The sequence below is a fragment of the Ambystoma mexicanum genome, chromosome 1p (assembly GCF_040938575.1).
Source record: "Ambystoma mexicanum isolate Mex_15411 chromosome 1p, UKY_AmexF1_1, whole genome shotgun sequence".
NCBI lineage: Eukaryota > Metazoa > Chordata > Amphibia > Caudata > Ambystomatidae > Ambystoma > Ambystoma mexicanum.
This window is the reverse complement of record NC_090921.1, coordinates 1,052,213,379-1,052,238,642: the sequence shown is the minus strand read 5'-3', so window position 1 is coordinate 1,052,238,642 and position 25,264 is coordinate 1,052,213,379. Positions and strand designations below refer to the sequence as shown.

Here is a 25,264-nt window from a genome sequence, read left to right as displayed (position 1 = left end):
TCTTGTCACAGCAATACTTACTGAAATCTTCTCAGAATAGGCTTGTCGCCATATGATGGGTGCTTCTCCTCTTCCCTGCAGAAGACAGGAGTTACCAGCAGAAAGAGCAACTGTGTCCTTCTGTTAGTGCTGTAGCCCACGACATGCCCATAGCGACTGAAGAGGGCGGCACCTGCTGGAATTAGTCACCATCTCCCCAATGACCATCGAAGGATGGGTGGACAATCCGCATCGACATGACAGGTGCAGGCGTAGCTCATGACATTGCATGCCACAATTTGGGTTAGAAAAACCATGCAAATACTGTTCACGCTTGGCTGCAAGTTCAAATATAAATGGACCACGGGCGACTTGCGGGCTAGACTCGGAATCCAACACCTACGGAAAACGACTACCAGCCTTCACAGTAGTAGACTTCAGGGTGGTTTTGTAAATTTGATTCCAGCAGAAAATGTTAGTGCCCTTTGCCGGATTCCGTTATCATTTTTAGCAGCATTTTAAATTCTGGGACTTTTGTACTTTACCTCCTGAATTGAACTTGTACAATCTTCTTCAACCGTAATATGTAGTTTTCTACAGTAAGAGGCAGACTTCAAGTGACATTTTTCTCACCATGGCCCCAACACTTAATGTTTAAACACAAAGATCAAGAGGCATTGTAGGAATTGTGACTGATAAGACAAGAACACAGCTTACTTTATCCTTCCACTAAAAGCCTGTTGTAGGACCAGTACATTCCTAAGTCTGTGCTCTGTGGACACTGGTCCCCTCACCTTAAAGTCTTTCAACAAAGCATGCACGCAGTGATCTAAGCACAGAGCAGTGCTTCAATCCATGGGCCAAGACCAGAATCTAATGTGATGTTGAATCAGGACTTTTGTAGCTGTGAACTTTGGTAAGATACAAGGAAATCACAAGTGGTTGCAAATACTTGACGGTAGGCCTCACTTTGATGCACTTATGCCGGCTTTCCTATTGTGTCCTTCTAATATCATTGTTTTCCATGATCCCTTTAGTACTTTAAATAACATCTGGATAGATGGACCATGTACCCACACAGACGGTTTGCACATGATGCTCATAAATAGACTCATTGGGTGAGCCAGTGACTCGAAGAATACCCCAAAGACCTCTGAATCTTGGGTCGGACACCAAGATCGTGGTGAGCGGAGCTGAGCCCCTGTTGATGTGAAAGATGGCGGACACTGCATCCACTGAAAGGCCACTGATCTTGTGGCGTAAGCACCTGCGATTCACCTACTTCCCCAGTCCACAGCCCAATGACAATGGAGAGTAAAGGGGTAGGCCTGGCACCGCCCTCTCAGAGCACCACTATTACTTCACCTCTCACTTCATTCGTTTTGTGAACATTCAAAATTGATCCACGGAAGCTGAACAAAAAAAACAGGAGTTTTGGTTCGATAGAAACAATGGGCCTCATTACAAGTATGTCGGTAAGTGGTAAAATTGGCAGTAAATCCATTACCGCCAACTTTACCACTACGCCAAATTATGAGTTTGGGCCTGGAGTGGTGGATTTACCTCCAGAAAAATCCTGCAGGTAAATTGTCCCACTCACTGCCGTAAAATCATCAGAATTGGCGTAATTACCACAGCAGAAATTCCACTGCGGTAATTCCGCCAAAAAAGCCCCATTGAGTTCAATGGAATAACACAATATGGGGATTTCACCACCACCACCACCACCACCACGACCGCTTGTAATCAGGTGGTAATTCCAACAGACCAAGTGGCGGTAACGGTAATTCATTTGGGAGGTAATCTGGTGGATTTACGTGAGATTGGATGGGAAACAACGGTGCCTCTGTCTCCACGTCCTCTGGAGCCACAAGTCTGTCTCCTTTGTCCCCTCTGGGAAAACTGAGCTTTCGTTCTTGCGACAGAGGAGTAAAAAACGAAATGACCAACCCTTCCAAGCTTGAGAGGATGAAAAGGCAGATCGACCCTGATGTAGCTTCCGAATTGCAGCTCCGAGAACTACGGTTTCTCAAGGCTTTCATCACCTTTGGATCCAAATAGTTGTGATCCTTTGAAGGACATGTGCAAATGCCTGAACTGCACATCAGGTGGTGCAAAACCTGACTTCCTAAGCCAGGTAAATTGTCTTAGAAAAGTACCAGCAGCCATGGAGCGACTCACCCAGTCCGCTGTGTCCAAGCCCGATTGTAAAGACTGACATATGGCATCCTTCACATCTTGTATGATGTTCAGAAAACCCTCTCTCCTCCCCCTCAGGGACATGTTGCGCCACCATGGCAACCACCTCCCACAAGGTATACGTGAACTTGTCTAAGGCACAGGTGGCGTTGACCTCCTCAGAGCCATTCTCCCAACCGAGAAGACTCTCTTCCCCAGGGTGTCCACCCTTTTATCGTCTCTGTCCAGTAGAATTGTAGGGTACGGTGTCCCCTTGAAAGAGGTGGCTGCCTGTACCACATGGCTTTCTGGACGTGGGTGCTAAGAGAGAAACTCTGAGTCAATGGAGGAAGGCCTATATTTTTGTGTGAGGTCTTTATGCACTGCAGGGGTGGAGTCTGATTTTCTGGTTAAGATGCTTACAAGTACCAAGAGAAAAAAAGACCTTGCAAGACAACCACCATTCAAAGAGGGCCTGTACTGCTGACCACCTGAACAAAGCTTCCTGGAGTTATATCAACAATGCTTGTCTGCATTATGGAAACCAGGCCAATGGGCTGTTCCAGTGAGATCAAACGTTGCCTATGCTTTTTCCCTAAAAACATTGCACCGACCCTGTGAAAAGGGAACAGTGGCCAATTTGCATCACAAGGCAGATCTGTCTATCCACATATAGCCTCTGAAACCACAGGTGCAGAATGAAACTTTGGGTAGGAAACATGAGGTGTTTCTGGGTTTCAATATAACTGAGAACATACACAATTTGATTGTGAAAAATGACGACTGTAGTAAGGGGTCATGACGTGCATATTTTGTACGGTCTTGGAGGTTGCTCCCCTATAAACCATGAGAAGGAAAGAAACTACAGTGTCAGGCATCAAGAAATAAAAAGGGAAAAGACTGGGATAATGGCTGAGGGGTAACATGCTTGTCCAGGAAGAAAGACAATGCTGAGCAGCTCAGATGTGAATCCCGGTCCCACGCTTCGAGGCTGGACTCCGGCAGGAAGCACGATATAAGAAGCCAATTTCTTTTTTAAATCACACTGTTGGTGTGAAATGGTTATGTAGGGAATATCTGAGAGATGTGGTTAGAGGTTTTCCTACATTATATGACTGACAAAGACAAGCTCAATCTGCCTGAAGCACCTCAATGACTACTAGCTTGGAACTTGCTCCCTTCCGAGCTACGCGGTCTTTCCTCACTGAGTGTTTTCAAAAAAAGCTGAAAACGTGGCTGTTTTCGTAACTTGATTGGACACGTCCCCTCCAGCCCTCCTATCTGACTAGTTCTGTACGCTGACCTCACCTACTTCTTACTCCCCCCTCTGTGTTTCCTGTTGTCCGTCTTGTTACGCACCCTAATGCCTAAGGGTCTGTGGCTGCGCTATATAAATATAATAAAGTACCCAGATCTTAAATCAGCTTAGGAGCCCTTACAAAGCCCAGATACAAGGGCACTTCAGCACTGTTCCTTTTCCTGAACTGCCATTAGATGTGGAGTACCACCTACATGCGCATAATGCACAGACACATTTGCCTCAATCACCCAGCAACACAGAGTTTGATTCCATCGCCAATATGAAAACAATAACTTTTGCACATTCTCTGCTGATGTAAAATGGCCGCTGCTTTTCTTTGAGAGCATGCACCCATGCAATATGGCAAAGAACCATGAACCTCGTAAAACAACATGGGACGCGGCAATGTGTCGCAAAGCGAAACTAGTCAAACACAACACAGACCTGTTCTTATATGTTCAAAATTGTCAAAGCCGAAGCCTCGTTGCTTATTCAATTTATCTAAACAACAAACACCTATGAGAGACCAGGAAACAAAAGACACAATGACGGCTCTCAGATGCTTTGGATTATGATTCTGTAGTGATCTTCTTGCAAGTATGCCTGGATGCATGAATGGAATGTTAGACTGAAATGTCAATGTAGTGCCGGGGGAGTGTTCCAAGGGTGACAGTTGGGAGTGAGAGCTGTCTGGGGTGTGGATCGGCAGCAATGGCGTGCCGGCGTAACGTTTGTTGGTGCTGACGAGGTTTCCACGAATGATACAAACTAATTCCGGTATTCTAAGAAATTACCATCGGCTGGTATGCAAAACTACAGCCGGAGGCTACAAATTAACATCTGAATGATCCATACAGGAACATTGTGTGGAAGGTGGAGCCTCTGATCGCCTGCTGTATATCTGAGGACACCTAAAGAAAATATTGTACTGCACTAATAAGTGGAGACTGATTCTAACATGGTTATAGATTCCAGTGAAGGATTGAATCCAACGTCATACCCGCTATCCCTAGAGTTGAAACTTGGGGATTTTGAAAAGGGCGGACCAACTATATCTTGCCCTACGTCCTGAAGAAGGTCTTTTGGACCAAAACACGTGTCAGCAATTTTGTGAACAATCTGGGAAATAAAAACCAGATGAGATACGACACCTGATACTATGGACTGGGTCACTAACAATTGTTACAACTGAAGAAAATTCTGTGTAGTACTATGAATACACAATGTATTAGATGCCAAATAGGTTTTTTTTATATAGGAATGTGATAATGAGCAAGTATGGGATTGTGAATGAATGTTTGAGACATGAAAGATATGCTGATGGAATGAATTAATTGTTTTAAGCTATACATAGAGTTATTTTGTTGTGTTTATTGATTACAATGTACAATTACTGAATAATCGGTGTCATCCCGATCCACTGGTCTACCTTTTGCTTTAATCTCTGGGGTGTCGATGGTCCAGTGGTGTGTTTATGGGTCCGTCTATGTACTCTGTCTAAGGTAAGTCCAAGAGACTTGCCTGTAGAACTGCCATAAAAGTACTTAGGTACTGACAAGAGTCCAGCATGGTACTTCATTAAAGGAACCAGACTACGACAGAGTCCCATGATCCCGGACCATTGACTATGTTGGCTGGAGCTGATGAGAGTTATCATCCAACACATCTGGAGAGACAAGGGTTGCAGAACCCCCACTCCCCTCATCATCCCCAACCACCTCTTTTCCTCGACCACTGGCCTACAAAGGGCGTTTTCCATCCCAAACATTGGTTCACTCACTACCCCATCACCACCAATGTCATGCGTCTGTGTCTATTTCCGGAAAGAAATCCTTCAAACGTAGAAAGATCTCCCTTAAAACCCAAAATAGCTTATCCAGGCAAAAAGGTAAAGTTAAAAAAAAGCACGGTGATGGGGCTTGGTACTGAGGCGTGATGGGCGAGGGGGTGTAGTAAAGTGTCCATAAAGGCCATGTGTGGATATCTGAAAAAAAAAGTCCAGATAAATCAGGTTGTATACTATGCAAACAAATGGCCTAGATCACCTGGCCATCACTCTGTCTCCATCCTCTGCCCATCAAACACCTGTGCCCAGTCGCCCACACACGCATCACTTTTTAAAATTAAATTAAATACAATTTTCACTAGATGTAAACAACATTCCCTGTAAGCATGCCTCCTTTCTGATGAGCCAGGAATCTGGAAAGTGGAACCACTCACACAGTGCAGATGAAAACCACCAAACATAGGTTGCAAAGGGCTCTAGACCAGTCATCTAACAAGCTGCAAAGTGTTAATGTGTCATGCAACAAGAACAGGTACACAAAGACGAAAAAGGGAAACGGGAGAGCCACAGGAGGGGAAATACATACCGATGAGTAATCACCTCACACACATCACAGCAAGAGCTGCTGCCACTTACCAAACTGGAGCCGTTTGGTGAAGTCTGAAAAAAGGAAAAGTACTTTTAAGCAGAAAAGACAGATTTGTTTAGTAGGAAGAGAAGAAAATAAGGTTAGTGAAGAGGAACACCTTGAAATTCAGAACAGTTCGCGAAAGGAAAATGTTGCCAATGCAGAACTATTCAGCTTTGAGCCAGCACAAGACACATGCATGAGGTTTCACATTCTAGCAGGATCTGGGTGGACATTCTTGAATAAATCAAAGTTTCTTCTCTTCCATGACGCCCCTTTCCTATACTTCAGGCATTTACAACACATTTCATTAGTAGGAGAACGATTTCATCAGCATCTCCCGAAAGACGCAAACTACGTCTGTGCTCCTCTACTCACCAAGTTAGGCAATTGTGTTTAATTTGGATAGATTTGTGGAGTGTCACAAAGTTCCCCACTTCGGTTCAATGGGGAATACGTACACACTGAACAACAAGATCAACAAAAATCAATGGTAACATGGACATCAAAAGGAGAAAGCGGGGGAGTCAAGGGCCATCGGCAGCAGCTAGGTCTGGGCCTGGGGAGTTCTGAAGCCCCCCAGACCGATGTGTGCTTACACATGGTTTCATGTCCTTAACAACCCTCTATTACATGCATTCTGTGAATACGAAAATTATAGGAATGCCATTCTGCAAGAACAGCATGTTCCAGGCCTGCTGGGAAAACAATTATCTTAGTATGATTGCCTTACAGCAGGGTTAGCAGAGTGCACGTGGGCAGTGAGGGGAGATAGGCCAGCAAAGAGTCTGCTGGCAGCAGCACAAAGGACGGTTGTATACTAATTGACCTTTCCACAATTGACCTCAGGAGAATTGATCTAATTTAGAAGGTCAATTAGGACATATATGCGGGGGGAACCCCCCACAACTCCCCACCCAATCCAAAAACCCCTGCAAGACCCCACCCAATCCCCTTATATTATTTATAATCCAAAACCAACCCAATACATATATAAAATAACTAAAATAATATAAAGGTCAATTGTGCAGAAGGTCATTTAGGACCACTATAATTAGGTCAATTGTGCAAAAGGTCAATTGTAAAAGGTCAATTTGGGTAATACCCAAAGGACATCTTCTGGCAGACCTGTCGTCCTGTGCAGGTCAAACATTCCCACTTCTAATCGGTGAAGCTATAGAAATAAATTGGCTTTGCATTACAAATGTTTTGATCTGTGCCTATTGTCATCACTGTGCCATGTTCTGTATGCCAGATCCCGAGAATTTGCTATATCTGACATACCCAGTGGCATTGCATTGGTACATGCCAAGAGCACAGCACAGCATTTTACTGAGGTGGGGACACTTGGTGTATAACGTCTGTGAGAAACCTAAAGGTGTTCTCGCAAGTAGACCCCAAGAATCCCCTGTTCAGTAGAACAGGGAAGGGCTGACCCTCTCAGATCCCAACCCTGGGGGTGGACGAGCAAGGGAGGATCACCTGGGTAGGGGAACCCAGGGTTACGCTCCGGGAAAGGTGAGACACAGTATCCGCTTCCTTGTGACACCTTTTTCCCATCCTGCATGGTAGGATATTTAGGAACACAACCCCCCGTTCCCAACACAGAAACACTGTTAATACAACTCACTGTGAGGGACAATGGATTAACAATCCCCTACACGACCTTCCCTCAGTCGCCATACATCATTTCAGAACCATACCGTCACCCCCCCGCCCAATCCCAACAGATACCAAACCGGAAGTAAAGCATAGGAGAACTGAGAGAAGCAAAGTACATGTGTCACCCCGTACTCTACAACAACCCATTGTACACAATACTACAGTTACCCCTTTCATCCTGACAGAAACCCACATGGTTGTTCCAATATTCTTAGGAAAAACTACAACTCCCATAATCCCGCCACACTGTTTTTCCCTAAAACCACGAGGAGGAGTGAGATTGGGAGGATAAGGATTACCAACAGGCAACTACAGACACAGACAATCAACTCTCCCCTTTGTACAGCAGACTGTCCCGCTAACGAGGACAGGCAGAGTCAGGCCTTCCCTTCCAAACACTCACACCTGGTTCTAGTTAAAACTCCCAGGAAGTATAAAAAGTAGGCTGGAAAGCACACTCTGAGCGAGTCGGGATGCTCGGAGGTGCCGGGGAAAAGCAGAGAGCCCTAGTGAGCTGCAGAAGTCCTGGAAGACCTGGAGGAGGAGAACATCGCCCAGACACTGGCCCTGCTATTTGAGAGGAAACTGCAGGGTGGAGAAGAGCTGTGCTTCCAGAAGGCAAGACCAGGGGCACCTGGGGTTGCCTGGCAGTACCTGCAGCAGAACTCCTCCCCTGGGGCCAGGCAAGCAAACCCAGGTACATGAGGGGCAGGAGGTAACACCCTGACCTCAGTGAAACATCCCCCTTGGAGCTCCTATAGCTCCCAAAACATGGAATGACGTTTTGGGGAGTTGTGAAGTGGGAGCAAAAGTATCACAGGTGCATTCTGGGACTGGGAGTCCAAAAACATACTTTTTGAACTTTGTGAGAAGGGTCTGAGCCCAGCAGAAGAAGATCCCTGTGAACTTGGCAGAGGGAGACCCTTGTGAACTTGGTGAGGAGGATCTGAGCCCGGCAGAGGGAGACCCATGTGAACTTGGTGAGGAGTGTCCGAGCACTACAGAGGGAGACCCCTGTGAACTTGGTGAGGTGGGTCCGAGCACGGCAGAGGTGAGACACTTGTGAACTTGGTGAGGAGGATCCGAGCCTGGCAGAGGGAGAGCCCTGTGAACTGTTGTAAACAACAAGTACCAAAAGGCCCTAGGGGAGGCCAGCGTAAGGTGTCAGAGTGGCCATACGAGGGTCACACCAAACCCCCTTGTACAGTCGAAAATCTGACACATTGTGGAGGCAAACGTGAACCCGACTGAGGGATGCCTGCGAATTGGGGTGAACCCTAACACACCCCAGAACATTGCAGTGAATGAACTGTGCAAAGCCTGACTGGGGGCTTAAAAGGAAAGTCTGACTGGGGGCTGAGACCTGGACTTAGGTAAAGGGAAGAACCTAAGGGGTCTGGAATTACTTTTTGTTAAACTATGAACTACAGCAAATGTGAACCCGATGGAGGGACACCGAGTGCAAGCTAGGGGACGGGAACCCCGCTTTCTGATGAGATTGTGACAAAGTGTTACTGCTGCTAATGTGAACCCGACTGAGGGATGCCTGCAAAGTAAGCTGAACACTAATACCCCCGTGAACATTGTAATGACAAGAGTGAACCCGACCAAGGAATGCACACAGGGAGTGAATGGTCTGAGCCCGACTGAGGGAGGCCATCATTGAGAGAAGGATCGGAGCCTGGTTGAGGGGGATTCTAGGGTGAACGATAATCACCCGCGTGAAGATTAAGCGAAGGAACTTTTGTTTTGTTGTTTTGACATATCAGGCCTTCTGAGGCAAGGACCTTTGCACGAGAAAAGACTTGGATTCAGAATGTCCTGATATTGAGGAAAAGGAACTGTAAGCTTGTGCCAGAGAAGGCCAGGAATGTGTTGTGCTCAAGAGCCCCGCCTTGTCCCATGTTAGAAAACATGGGAAGGGACACTTCTTTCTTTTCTTATGAACATTATCCCACACTATTTTGTAACATAGCGGTAAGGATTGGCAATAGGTTTCTTAGTATAGGCCCTTTTTATTAGACTAGACTCCACTTGGACAGCATTATTATTATTTGATGGTTGTAGCTTGTTCCCATATTAAGATTTAGGTTTAGATTAGGTGTTTATCCCCCCATTTTACAGTTTAATAAAGACTCTTGAACTGTAATCACTTGTGTCTGTCTTAACTGTTGCCACCATGAGTTCCTTACGGGTCTGATGCCCCTCCACCAAAACAGCTAGTCATGTTGCATCCACAGGTACATATATGTGTGTACTAAAGCTCTGGAAAGCTTTTAGAAGCAGAGAAACCTCCGTGGTTAATGGGCAGCGCTAAAGGCAATATCGATTTTGGAGAGCGTAGCCTTTATAGTTCTCATTTCCCGTACATGATAGAAGTATGTTAGATCACCAATGCATTAAAGTCACAGCATTCTATGGCCTTTATAAACCAGCAGTAATTTAAAGGCATCAGAGTGGCAAGAATATTTAATGAGGTATGAGTTTCCATAGCACCCAGTAGTTCAGGTTAATAAAGCTATTAATACCCATACCACTTTGAACAGAATCTGAAAAGGGACCAATAATAAATGAAGTAAAATGGCACAGATGCTGGAGTGCATGTTAAATGAATTGGGTCATACTAGAATGACCGGAGGGCTGTGTTGTCTAGCATTAGTGCAGTCACTGGTGGGAACTTCTTTAGTCTTTGGTTACTGTGAGGGGTCAGAAATAGGAGGTTGACACTGTTGTGAAGGTTTCTCAACAAATTCCATTTTAATATAGTATATGGTTGGATAAGCACCTCACTATCCCTAACCTGACGAGGATTTCCCTGCCTAAAATAAACTAAAGGAAACACTCTAACAAAGGATATCTGCCCCTCACACTTCTACATATAATAAGTAAACAAGGAAATGTATGACATTTCAAAACAATAATGATTGAATTCAAAATGTGTCCACAGTCTCTCTTCATAACCTGGGCGAAATTCCCCTTTCCCAGGTACATACATGGTTGTGCTTCACAGTTTAAGACACATGGAAATCCTGATTCGCCACAAAAGTTCCAACAGAGTTCGAGGCTAATTCAGAGTTGATAGAAGTCTTCTTCTGTGAACAATTTCTCATTTCCTCAATAGCAACAATGATTGTCTCAGTCACAACTTAAAGAAATTCAACTTCTTTCTAACAGCCTAGCATGGTTCTTCCTCAAACTCCACAAACAACAAAGTGTCAAGACCACCTTGGCACTCCCACACTTGGCCTGCTTCCCTGCCTGGCCTGAAGGTTGCCATCCAGGTATACTCCCCTGCCCGAACAGCTTTTCACTATTACAAGTGCTCTTGTGGTCAATGTCAACTGATAATAGATTACAACAGCTTCACAACATTCAACAATTCTCAGCTTTAAAACCTTCACCAACTTCCCAGGGAAACCAAGATTCACATTGATGCTCTTTAATACTTTTCTGCAAAGGATGCTCCTCTCCTCCTGGATATCTGCTCCCAGAAGGGCAGCCCTTTTTGCCACCCTTAGTTTCCCACTGTACAAGCAACCACATACTGATAGTGACAGGGTCTCTTACTGCCTCTCCCTTGGTTTTGGCAACGTGTGTGTATCCCAACCTGCACCAGACATTTTATACTATATGGGAAATATGTTTCAGGGCTTATATGCTTTGCATTAAACCTCTTCTGCTGTTGGCAATATTGGTTAAACTGTGTTTGTTTGTTTGTTTGTTTATTTATTTATATTGCGCACCAGACCCTTAGGTTACCGGGCGCAGCAACAAGTATATGCGAAGCTTACAATGTTACAATGTTATATAAATGAATTTACAATATTACGCCATATTACACAAATTACTAGAATGTACAGATAAGGAGTTGCCGTATTTACATGAATGTACAGTTAACAATATACAGGATTAGCAGTAATAAACATAAAGGTTGATGTCACGTCAGGGTGCATTAGGTAGGACTACGCTTGTGAGTGTTCGGGTGTTAAGTCGTTGTTGGCGATGATGTGTTTGATAAGGTTCCTTCTGAAATGGGGGAAGGGTTGGTCAGCTCTAAGGTTAGGTGGCAGGGCGTTCCACAGGTTAGCAGCTTTCACAGGGAAGCAGACGCCACCAATTTTGGCAAGTCTGAATCTAGGTACTGCCAAACAATTGGAGTTGGCGAGTCTCTTGGGTCTATTGGAAGTTTTTCTTTTTATTTTGTCCATCAAGTAGCTAGGAGCAGCATTATTTAAGGCCTTGTGGGTTAATGAGATCATTTTTAGCTGGATTTTATTCTCAGTAGAAAGCCATTTATGTTGCCGCCTAGTCGAGGAGATATGCTCCCTCCACTTTCAGAGTTCCGGTCATTTGGCTTCGATTCACTAAGGTTTAGCTGCTTTTCCCTGGTTTGATGTTTTACATTTGCTGCTGCTGTTTTACAATAGTTTGGTATGCACAAACAACAAATAATATTTGACTCACTTTCTTTCACACGCGACTGCGCCGCTTTTGCATCTTTATAATAATTCTGCTTCTATGCAAGTGCTGCTCAATCACCGGTTCATGTTTCCAATCCATCAACGTGGGCAGAGTGCTCCGGGGTTACACACACACTTTCAACTCACCGGCTCAACCGCGTGCCGCTGTTCCCCTCGCCACTCACAGGACTTCATCTGTTGTGGATCCGCTCGAACCGGCAAACTTCTATGGTAAGTCTGCCTTCATCCACGCCACTACCACTTGGAGCTCCTTGAGCTCCTGAGGCTCTCTGGTGTAGGCCCGCCACTGGAGACAGCCTTGAGGCCCTCAGGTGCACGCCCGCCACCTGAGAGAGCCTCCTGCACGCTTCCCGAAAACCAAACCAGAACACAAGAGGGAAAGCTTTCTTCCTGCACACTTTCCTCTACACTTCAGATTTCTGGAGGCACAGACCCTCTCAGGAATGGCAGGCAATATCTGCCCAGTAATGATCCCGGCGTCTTCTCGCTCCTCCAGCTTCTGTACGGGCTGCCAGCATGGACCACGCTGTTTCTGAGGCTGACTTCTGCTACTCTCCACCAACAATGCCAACTCTCCCCCTATGGCCTGCACCTGAGGGGTCCTTTTAAGCCTCCTGAGTCTCCCTGAGGTGTGGCCCATCTGCTCTAATGAACTGACCACTCCTACAAAATTGTGCCTCTTTAGCCCTCTTCTTCATCCGACTATCTTGCAGTCCCTAGTGGTAAAATTAGGTTCTCTCATTTCTACTGGTTGGATTTTAAATCCCAGTTGGTTCCTCTTAAGATCCTTTAAAGGAACATCATAAGAATCAGCCATTAACCCTGTTTATATCGAAAAACCTAATTCTTTCATGCTGGGGTTATTCACACATTTCCTGTTACTACTTCTTTGGGTCTAAAGGAGGTTTTTAGCTTTACATGTCTCCTGCACTTTAAAAGGGTTTGGATTTCTCTCCAGGGTTAGGAGAGTAGTATTGGGTTCACCCCTATTTGTATGGGTATCTCATAGGATAAGATGTTTATCACAACAAGCCATTGCATACTTTGGCATTGCTGAGCCATCCTATCCAGAGGAATCCAAGTATCACTCTCACTCCCCTGCGCCCTTTCTCCTCCCAGGTGATCCTCCCGCAGCACACCACCCCCAGGGTCAGGATCAGAAAGTGTCTCCCTTTCCCAGGCCACCTGAGAGGAGACTTTAGGCAGGACTTTAGTGAGGGATCAGTAGGATTCCTCACATTATCAAATTGAGTAAGGAAGTCTTTCTAGAAAATAAATCATACAGAAAGTTCATCAGTATAAAGAAACTTCATATTCAGACAAGGCCACTTATCCTTTGACTCATACACATTTAGAGATGGATGCCTAAGTATCAGAGGCAGTAGTGTGGAACCAAATCCATGCGAGTTAAATCCATGATTGTCAAACATTCGAACTGGTCTCAAATGAAATCTCTACTTGTATTTTTATACTGATGAACGTTCTGTATGATTTTCTTCTAGAAAAACTGCCCCCGAAGAAGAGAGATTATTCTCGAAACGTGTTGGGTCATATTAATAAAAACACTTTTTGTATTAAATGACCACTGTTCTACAGTAAATATTCAAAGTTTTACTGAACAAGTCCCCAGTAATCAGAACACCAGAGAACTGCAAACTCAAGTTTGCAATTAGTTGAAGAAACCGAGTACAGAAGGAGCAGTCAGTTCCAGCAGGTCAATACAAGGTTAAAATGTGCAATTTCTGGGTAGCCGAAATGGAAATCCGAACTAAAAGGGCTTCCATTTTAATTGCGTGGGTTAAAGGTAACGAAGTGGCTATCCATACAGATTTGTACATAAGATCGATTCCTCCACCTGGGTGAGCCGATTCCAGGTCGAGACAAATAATATCATAGGCCCCGGGCAGCATTTGAACCACGACGGTCCCTGAAGATTGTTAAACCATGTCTCCGTTACACATACACATAGTAGATCTGCGCTATGCTCCGTAATAAAATCTTGACAGAATGTTGCATGAGAGACAAGGGAGCGTGCGTTAACAAACAAGGCTTTTAAAAAATCAACAGTCATAGGTTTGACTTGGGGGTCGGGAGGCAGGGGTAGTACTGAGGTAAAGCCATGCCTTGTGGAGCTAAAAACAGAAGATCCTCACGGACCATTTCCTAATGGTGTTACAGGCAGTTTGGTTAGTCCATGGCCCGTCCTGCGTACAGACGAGCACAGGCGTGCTTAACTTCCGCACAACTTCGGCACCACAAGTGCGTTCCTGATGTACTCGTCCTCTGCGCTTCCTGGCCTGGTTTTCTTTAAATAGACACATTGTAATGCCGACTGAAATTAGTGCAGCAGGATCTTTGCAGAAGACGACCAACAAATACTTTATATACATTGCGTTATTGCTTTTGTCTGGTTACAGGTATCACAAAGGTAGCTAACTGTGTAGATACATCCACTAAAAGGACCTCTCCTGCAACGAGCCACCATAGATGGCTCATTGCCATCGCACCATATGGAATACATGATTTCAGCCTAAATGGTATCGGGTATTGGATTTATCTGAAGACTGAAAACATCTCCAATACAAAAGGTGTGCGGGCTGCGCTAGACAAGCCAAAAGGCCTCTTGCTTGCAGTGTTCTACTGCGTGGAGAAACATATGTATTAGAGTGTCATGCAAATAGGACATATCAAAGCAAGATAAGTAACTTTTCTGTTTATGGGAATGATATAGGTGTGTTTATAAGAGGAGGATGTATTGAGTGTAGGCACAGATTTGGGATAGGACTAGGTGGTGATGCTGTACGAGTCGACCAGGTGTAATCTAAAAAGGTCCTGATGATGCGTGAAAGTGGTGAATCTGTTCCCTGAGATCTATTGGGCGAGAGTTCAGAGGCAGAAGCCCTTCCCATAGAAGAATTGTGTCATTGCCATCTTGCTACTGGTGGACCACATTCCTCTAGATCAAGGGTCCTCGACCCTGGTCTACAAGAGTCAGAACCCGACCGGGTATTCAGACCAAACATGGACGTTTGTAAATAACTCCCATTTAGATTCATGTATTCAAATGCATTTTGTGTGGATATCATGAAGAAATGGAAGTGGAGTCTGCTCTTAATGATCAGACTTTAAAACACTGGGCTCCCCCCTGCCTTGACATAAGGACATGGTGCAGTTAGTATGATGGCTGCAGAGAGGTAGGGTTGAGATGTGATCTTTCTTATGAGATGCTTTGCAAGAGAGATGCTAATGACCTAATACATAAGAGCTCCAACACCACTGGGGCAGGAGAACATGGACAGGGTGCAGGCGTCTCTTTAGGTGGGACCTCCACTTTGCCACCTAAATGGTGAGCATCATTAGCGGCATTCATTTTCCACTTCTTCCCACCACCACATGCCACAATGATGCCTTCTCTTTTATTGACCAGCCACTAAGAGCGACTTACTTGAAAATGCTTCTTTCTCCAATGAGGAGGTCTTTGTCGTGCGAAGGGGTGGAAAACGACAAATTCGATTCGGAGCTGTAAGTACGCACGGTTTCCAAACTGGACCTGAAAGTAAGCAGGTGAACCTGGTAAATGATCCAATAGTGAAGAGAGAGAATGTTCAGGTACATTAATGAATCGGTGTAACCGGCAGGCATTCCCATCAATGTCACTTCGTGCCAGCACTGGTGTGGAGAGCAGAGACAAGTCACCAGGGAACTACAAGGAGAAGGGTCTGCCCTCTTCCAAACAAAGGCAAGCTGAGGGAGTGAGGGGAGAACAGCACACATAAACATGTCCCATGGTACCTGCTCTCAGTAACACTCTCTGGGACCCACCTAAAAACGGACTCTCAAAACAAAATAGGGTGGAGGGCATTAGGGGGCACAGAAATCATTCTCTTTCAGAAGTACTAGGATCATAGCCAAGAAGCAGTGTGCTCAATAAACCAAGGTAATAACACTCTGGTTGACATTGGTTCTTGGCAGGGGTGTACTGGAAATAATTTTCAAAGTGGACCCATAATACACATTTTCAGAAAGCTCAACCCTTTAACCTATGAGAGAATTTGGAAATAAAATAGGTTACCACACAATAGAGGCCCAGGAGGCAGAGGCTACTGGGAAATCTCCAAGGTTGCCTGTAGGCCAGTCCAGCCCTGGTTCTCGACACCTCAGTCGCAGCTCTCGTAAACATAAACATGATCTCAGACACCAGAAAGGACTGCAGACCTTTGCTGTTCTACCACCAGTAACAGTGAGCAGCAGGGCAAGAGACTTGGTGGGATGTCGCGATCAATGTTCGACTAAACATGATCAATTGCCCATTGTTAGGACTGATTTTCTATACTCTGGCCTGGTGGACAGATGTATAGGAGGCCAACTTAGTATTGTGACAGGGGAAACTCTGGGAGCTGTAGCCAAACCAGTTCAAGGTAACAAGGCGAGTGGTCTAGGCCAAGTCTCACGGAATAGATTTAGACAAACAGGTATTAAAACACTTTACTTTGCCAAATAATTACTACAAACAGGTTATACTATCACACAACACTAAAAATATGATACATATAAACAATCACTAGGGTTGGGCAAAATACATATCAAACCCCTGAAAAGGAAGGTACAGATTAGTATTAGCACTACATGTCCACAGAGATTCAATCCTAACTTCAGAAGTCCATCCCTAAAATATATGGTGCCTTGTTCCCAAAGGTTCAGCAAAGTTCCATAAAGTTTTGTGGAGCTGGAAAACATGAAGGTAGAGTCTTTGGGGTCCAGTGACCATTTGGGGGACAAGTCAATCTAGCTAACACACGTGTCCCCTTGTATGAACAAGTAATGGCAAAGCGCAAGTAATACAAAAGTTTCTAAACGTTATCAAAATGTTTAAAAGGGAGTTAGGGGTGCAGGTATGTGTCGCTACAACTCACCCCTATACGCCGACTCTTCACAGGACTTGGCAGGTCCGTTGAAGAAGGTCCAAAGTCACTTTTCCCACTATCAGCCTCAGCTCTTGATTTCCAAGGGTTGCAGGTATGAGCAGCTCTCCAGTCGGTGTCTAATGCTAGTGCAAGGCCTCAGAGTTGAAGAATGCAGCAGAACCTACTGCAGGGCCCCTCTCAGGACAGGGATGGATGCAGGTAAGCAGTTTCGGATGATAGCCACTGATGCACGGCAACGCAAAGGGATGCACTTTCCCGTGGTCAGACTTTCACTCCTATCTCGGGACCCCTTGATGCTAGGACCACAAAATCTTGCAGAGGTAAGTCTTGTTGCACAATCAGAATATCCCCAAAGTTCCAGGCCTAAATTTGGAACAGCAACATCTGCAGCATGGTAGCCCCATCTCAGAGCTGGTCAGCCACAGGAAGTCCTGGGGCCCTTCCGAAGGCTCTTCTTTGCAGTACTCTGAGCTGAGGTCAAGAATGGCTGTTTCCTCCACTCCAAGGGTCGCAGGTCCTACACAGGATTGCTGGAAATCTTCAAAAGGACAGAGGTCTACCAGGGCAGCAGCAGAAGTTGGTCACAAAGTCTTATCCTGACAAGGCCACAGACTACTCGCAGGTCTTGTAGCTGGGCAGTGGTCTTAGCTCCTTCAGTTTCTTCCAGGATATCTCCAGAGTGGGTGCAAGGGTCCTCTTTTTATCCTAAAAGCCAGGCAAGAGCAGAAACTCCCACTAGCCAATGACAGATTTGGGTCACACATACACCCCAGCAGTGGTCCAAACAGGGCCAGTGATGGCAAAACTCGCGCATACCACCATCAGTTTGTGGATGGGTACCAGATAGTGCCATCCCACTTCCTGGCAGCAAACACACAGACCTCCAGTAGCCCGGCAAAAGCCTCTGCTTTCCCAAGCACTAAAAGTCCATATAAGGATTGTCCTGGCCTCGCAGACCAGGAAGAAGGCTAAAAGACAAGATGGCCAAAGGAAGAAGACTAAAAGACATGATGGCCGAAAGACAAGCAAAAAACCTTGTTTGACCACTAGCCACAGTTAGTAGCCAAACGCAGTAAATGCAGTAAGGCTAAAATGAAATGCACCAAAGAAAATAGTAAAAAGTTACTGCTGCCACCGACTTGTCCATTTAGCAAACCTAGAGTAACCAAAAATCCTCTTAGTGTTAGTCTATGACAAAACAAAAAGTTTACCCAATTGTACAGCATTGAAAGATGCATTGTACAATGACAAAAATTACCACAAGTTGTCAAAAGTTAGTGAAAGTAGTAACCAAGTAACTAGACTAAGGGAAACCATGTTTCGCAGTACTGACAGCCTGAAGGACATGTCAGCTTCCCCATTACAGATGAGCAAAAGTCTGTGTAGAGAAGCTTAAGGCACAAAGAGCAGCTGAGATACAAAAATAAAAGCAAAATGGTTTGGGGGTAAGAATGGAAGGAAAGGTGCAGTAAAGAGGAATCTTTCTGAAAACCCATTGATACTGCTTCACCACCCAATATATTGACAATCCGTCAAACTGAACTCTGCATGAGCGGCTGCTGTAGGCGAGATGGGCATTTCCGAAAAGTGTCGCCATTTTTTCAAAATCAGAACCATGATGATGGAATTATTTTTGTTTCAATCATTATGAACACTTCTGAAATTTCCACTCCTGAAAGAATCTACAATCGGGTACAGCAAGTTTAGGCTCACTCATGCTAGTTCCAGTCAAGCGCATGAACAGGGACTTCATTTCACCAAAATGCCATGGGTAGCGGAAGTGACATCACACTTCCCTTGACCTCTGATGACATCACAGAAAGTGATGTCATTTGACCCAACCCCAAAGTGATATTACGGGAAGCGATGGAACACGACCTTTCACCCCTTGACAAAACAGGAAGTGGCTTCACATACCATTGTTCCTAAGTAGGCAACGAAAAATATGGTCACGATATCACTATAATGGGATATACATTTCATACAATTATGTATCGCCATATGTATCGTGAAAATCAGTGTGTATAGGCCCATATTACCAAATTACTGTTAATGCAAGCAGACGTCCATGGCCAAAAGATAACGATATGTTATCATATAGCACTTACGCTTAAGCGCTTTACATAGAACAAATATTCATACAATATCACCCAACCTGTGTTGATACTAATTTAACGACCTCAGAAGGATGAAAGGCTGAGGTGTTTAAGAACAGACTATCAGTGACTCACCCCCTGAAGTGTGCCTGAAATAAACCTTTAATGAGTCTAGCAATTATTGTATAAAATTCCAGAAAGACACATTTTTTGGCATTCCTATTCTTTCTTATTTAGGGTAACTGCTGAAAGTGTTAGACTTGTGGAAACTCATTAAAAAAAAACACAATTTATTTTTTAGGGGTTGCAAGGGAGACCTCAGGGGTCTCAGCTGCGACCCCTAAATGATGTCCCTGCGCATGAACTCCTTGATGAAACGATGGAAGCTTCGACATCAAAAGGGATCTAATATGTTGGGCGGCCACTTGCACAGAGTGAAGGGAAGTCAAAAGGTGCAACATGAGAATGCCAGGGATAGCAGCACACGATTTACTGTGACTCCACCCCCATGGCAAAGGATTACAACCCTTGGCTCGCCAGAGGTTTTAGACTACACACCCCATCAGCCCTAACCAGCACAGTCGTTGGTGAGTGATCAAGGGGAGTCAGTCTGTAAACACCCGGAGAGCCGCGGATTGCAGACCTCTGCTGCAGGGTGTCAAATCCTACAGCTATTCTATCGCAGATGCTGCAGACACTCTTAGCTTCATGCTGCACCGGTGCGGTGGCAGAGTGGCTTGTGGTTGAGGATAGCATAGGGGCAACATTCTGGTCTTGTAAGCAAGACCACGCAGAGCAACAGAGGTTTGAATCCTGGATCAGCGCTTAGAAAGCGAACTCGCGTATTAAGCGCATTATAAAAAAAACAATAAAATTAAAAGAAATGCATGACCCAGATCTTGGGTCTGCCGTGCCACAGCAGGAGGCTAATCTAAAGAAATGTGTACCCAGAATGGACTAACCCCACTATCGTCCTGTCCACCTCACAACCAATTGTACTTCTTTAGTCACAAGGATGTAATGCTTGTTTTCAAATAAACAAGCAAAATATCTTCTGAAAAACGACATCCTGGGAAATAATGCATTGAGAAATCTATTCTTGCAGAGAAAATGCGTCTAACTTCATACATTGGCAGAAGTTAGAATCAAGCCCAAAGTATATGAAATTCTCAGACGGATTTGATGTTTAACAGATGCCCCAACATCCAAAATAGTGATGGCTTTAAATATTCTGATGCAACATTTTCCCTAGGAGGAGAGAGGAGCACATGAAGACAGACCTGAAAATAGCCTTCTTGCGAACTTGGCCAGCAGACTCAGCCTACCCAGGGGAGGAGGGTATAGCTCAGTGGCAAAGCATTTGCCTTGGATAAAAGACAACACAGTGCAATGCAGGTTTGAATCCCGATCCCACGCTTAGAAACCAATCTCTGGTGTTAAGCGCGTTATGAAAGAACATTTATAATGATATAGAAAAAACACTTGAGCCGGTTAGGTTACATGGCATTTGTATAGCGCCTACTGCCATACACAAAGCTCTGTTGTCTAAAGCTCTATTGCTAGATGCCCACATTTTCTCATTTATACACACACACACACACACACACACACACACACACACACACAAGAACTGGCTTGGGACTTCAGAATGGGATCTGGGAAATTTCACGTTTGCAATGCAAAGTGTTCAAGATCTGCTGTCTTTCAAATAAGGGCAGAATGTAACCTTTCATTTCTTCCGCAGACCTATTTCTATATTAGTGCAGATTCAATTTCTGTTTATTTAGTTTACAACTTTGTATTTATTCATTAAGCAAAGGATAAACATAACAGTGACAGAAGATTGCATGACTCGGAGTGAAATTGATTGAATAACAGTAACATATATAGAGCCGTAATATGTAGAGAACATTGGGTGGTGAAATAAATACCAACGAGTCCATTAAGGCACCAGAAGATGATCAATGAAGGTCACTTACACAGCTCCATTATATATGTATAAAATCATGGGACAAACAGGGGGGACAAACAGGAGACCACAGGACACACTAGGGAGGAGACAGGAGGGAAGGGGGAGAAAAGGTGCATCGTGAGTGATATAATATATTTCTAAGTTCATTAATGGACAGGTACTGAAATATGAGATGTGGCAGAACAAGTAAGTTTATATTATAATGAAAACAATATTTATAAACCAAGAGCTGACATATTGTGATTGTCTAAATAATGAATGAAAGGGGCCCATTTTAGGTTGTATTTGGGTAGTTTGTCCAAATGAGACGCCATATAATGTTCCATTCTGTGTATATGACAGACGTTATTCCACCAATTTTTGCATGAGGAATTTTGAAGTTGTTTCCAATTGGTGGTAACGAGTTTGATGACGATGGCAATGAGAAGATCATATATAGTGGAGGATGGGGGAAGATATCATACCTTTAACTGCAATGCTGGCAAGAAACATATTAGTAAAAGAAAGTGGAATCTGAACTTTAAAAATGGTAATTATGTAATTCCATACATCTTGCCATAGCCGAAAAACATAGGGACAGTCAAAGAACATATGCCCATATGAACCTGGAGAATTTCCTAATGACCAACAGTTTCCATCAGCCTGGACTTTAGATTTTGTAAGTTTGACAGGGGTAATAAAAGGTTCTATGCATGAAGAATAGAAGTTGTTCGGCGATATGGGCCAATGGGGAAACCCTCCCAATTTTAGACCACAACAGGTACCATGTATTATCATGAAAAGTGGTCCAACAGTCATCTTCCCAACGCATCTGAACCCTCGATTTCAATCCAGGCGATTCTGCAGTATTCAACAATTTACAAAGTTTGGCAGCTTCGATATCAGGAGTAGTGGAGAGCACATGCACTTAATCTTAAATGCTTTCTTTAAATTCACTTTACATTGTTCCGGAAAATGTGTAAGAAATTGATGAAACCAGCTGCAGAGATTCAAGAACAAAGCAAAAACACTGCACATACTGGAGTGCCAGCATTGGACACATCAGCTCAGTTCCTCCAATGACTGCGTAGATCTCTGGTCAACATGGAAACCTATGCCAACTCCCACCAAACTAAATAAAGGGGCCGAAGACCCCCACAATTTGACGAACCATACCTCTTTACACTGCAACTATTCCCATAGATACAGAAAGCATGGTTCTAAAACCTTCAAGAGCCAATGGTGCATCACAAAAAAACCACACAAAAAACATATCAACAAAAGCAGATGCAGTCACTCTACAAGAGACATGACAAAAACAAAAAAGCACTGGCAAAGATAATAGGCCTGGTGTGCCAATGCTTGCTTTTAAAGATCTGCACAGCATTAGTAGCCCACCATGTCTTCAAGGACACTCTTAAGCTAAAGGATGTTTGTGAACGGATCAGCCAGTATGGTACCCGACTATTCAGAATTTGCTTTCAATCTGGAAAGAAATCTTACCTGTACCAAGGGTCCCTCTATTTTAAGAACCTATATTTTCCTCGTGACATTCTAAAAGGACATTCAGGTAGGGGCGTAGGAACCAGGGAGGATTGGGGGAACGTATACCTCCGCTTTCCAGCGGGCGGAGACTAGACAAAGACTTATTCCCCCTCACATTTCTGAATAGAGGAAGGAGGGCAAAATGGCTCCCAGGCATGCTCGAACGATTGGCCTGTATGGCAATATGCCCATGGGCGAACCAAAAATGCCAAATGCTAGTGTGGGCAAGTTGTTTGGTCAAAGCGGGCTACTTTTTTGGGCCAATGTGGGCCAGTTTGATGAGTTACTTCAATCTGCGGCTAGTTGTTGCTAAATAAATATTCTTTAAATTTGCACAATCTGCATTACATGTTATCAACAAAATAAAACCGTTGGTACTATTCAGACAGTGTCACAAAAGGAATGAATCGCCCTTTGCAACTGTGGGCCACTTTTTCATTGGTGCCCGAGACAGTTTTATGCAGCTGTCCAACCCTGCTCACAGAGTTGAAATCGGGTGCTGCTGCCGTAGGAACGTTGACGTTTATTGATTTTTAAAGCACACACCACAAATTGAAGCGTTCTTATGCACTTAAACTTCCAGGGAGAGCGGAGAAGCAGCAAGAAGGACAAAGGAAGGAATACATTAAAACAAGAAGGTTTTGAGCCTGGTTCTGAAGAGAGGGCGCAGGGGGTTGCTTAAGATCTCAAGTCCAAAAGGAGAGGGTTCCAGAGTCTTGCGCCAAGGACTGAAGCGTTTGCCAGCTCTGCTTTTAGATTTGGCCTGTGGGATGGTGAGAAGTATGGAGTCCTCGTACCTCGGAGGTAGGGCATGATCTTAGATTGTAGGTATTTGCCAGGAGATCATTGGAAGACGAGGCAAAGAACATTGAATTGGATCCCGGTGTGTACAGGAAGATTCTAGGGTTTTCTGCAGTAGAACGATGCCAGTTTTCAGGTCGGTGGCTGAACTTTGGACCTCTAATAATTTGTTTAGTTGGACCAAATAACCATAATTCGAAATTATGACCAAAGTAATGACTTGTGTTGTCACGAATTTAAAAAAACAATACCAGCTGGAAACAAACTTTTGTTTAAAATTGTCGTTACAGATTGTGTAAAATGTAGGTAAAAGTCTATGGTCAGTAATGATGTTTGTAATACTGGCAATAATACAAATAACACGAGGACCTTGTAATTCAGCATTGAAGTGAAAAACCCTTTAATGTACCAAGCAGCAAGGAACAAATCTTTTAAAATCATATTTCAGAAAACTCTTCCCCCGACTTGGGTAGCTCCACTGGCCGGTTTTGGAATCGAGCTACTAGCAAAATGCACAAGACAGGCTTCCCAAAAATCAAGACCACCCCAAAAGGAGTGTGAGCTTTCTCTTTTCTCAGCACTTAATAGTCCCAATGGTTGGGATTATGGCATCGCCTCTCGTCAAACTCAAGCTCTAGCACGCAAGGGCCCTTCACGCAGCTCTAGAAAATGCTTCCCTATTTGAATATTCTAATGTGCAAATACATTCTTTGCAAGATCTTCTTTTGCACACTCCTTGGACTGTGGTGAAGGGTAAAGAATGTGAATTCTATAATTAGTAAAATATATGCTGTTAAAATTCCGCTTCAAAAGGCCATAGTACTGTGGTAAATATTTTGGCTGCCTTTTGTCCCTATGTACTTTGGTAGAACACGTTCCGACATTTCCCCCTGATGTACCAAGCACGGCTCATTTCATTCAGCAGTTATTTTTCTTGGTAATAGCGAAAGGTGAAGGAGCGATGGAGGAATCCATACATGTCAACGACAACGTGCCCCAATAATTCAGGAGATGCTATGCCAGTTCTAGTTTGTTTCGCTGCATTCTGGCAGGTATAGACATGGATTTAAAATGTGGAAATTTAGGACTTCATGTCCCACTATGCAAAGTAAAAATCGGCACTTATGTAACATGTTTCGAATGGAAAGGGGGAATGTGGGCACATCAGGGGGATGTGGAAAATGCACCCTCAAAATCGGTCTTGCCCCCCCCAACCAAAGAAGAGCACCAGCAGGTAACGCCTTTGGCGCCTGAAAAACAGCAACGTTGGGGTCCACCCGAAGAAGCCTGTGAGCTCCAACTCGGTGCAAATGGTTAGACACCGAGCAAGAGGTATAATGTGCGGGCTGTGGAGGGGGTTCCCATCAATTTTCCAAAAAATCAATTCTCTTTGGCTCCTAGTGGGACAATAACACAGAGCACCAATAATGGTTACCCAATTTGCAAGGCAAGTCACATTGCAAGGAAACATTTTCCCACCCTTCTGCTCCACAATTCATTTGAGAAAACCAGGCCTCCTATTGGCCGAAGAAGTCACCTGAGACATCCTTCAATCCTATTACTACAGTTAGTCCAGGGCAGAATTGCCTGGGCAGCCGACGAGGGGCATGGGCTAACACCTGCTTTCTACTTTTGAAAAGTAATGAACTGCTCGCTCCAAACAGGAATTGTACCAAACATTTTCAAGACCACCTGTGTCAAATCCTTCTAAAAACCACTCCTGGATAGGTACCCATTCATTTTACCGAAAACAAAACAAGAGTGGTATATTTCACTGAAGTACATAATATTGAAAAACATTGAAAGCATTAAATATATATGGGGTAGTGGGGTAACGGGTTAAAGTAAGTCAGGATGGGGTTGGGGTGCCGTTATAAGGGTAGAAAAACTGGGGCATTGGTGGCAACCCCTCCCCTTAATTGTATTATGGTC

General features: G+C 44.3%; 1 protein-coding gene across 3 annotated transcripts in view; it reads right to left on the bottom strand.

Annotated features, from left to right (window-relative positions):
- Nucleotides 1-25,264, bottom strand: part of LOC138447928 (FH1/FH2 domain-containing protein 1-like) — a 546,688-nt gene that overhangs the window by 98,083 nt on the left and 423,341 nt on the right. For 2 of the 3 annotated variants that reach the window (XM_069604454.1, XM_069604458.1), the window contains 3 exons: nucleotides 15,460-15,564; nucleotides 5,880-5,903; nucleotides 22-75 (listed from right to left, as the gene is read on the bottom strand). In XM_069604454.1, the coding sequence (XP_069460555.1) occupies nucleotides 22-75; nucleotides 5,880-5,903; nucleotides 15,460-15,564 (183 nt within the window). The remainder of the gene's footprint in view (nucleotides 1-21; nucleotides 76-5,879; nucleotides 5,904-15,459; nucleotides 15,565-25,264) is intronic. The other variant, XM_069604457.1, reaches the window with a different exon arrangement.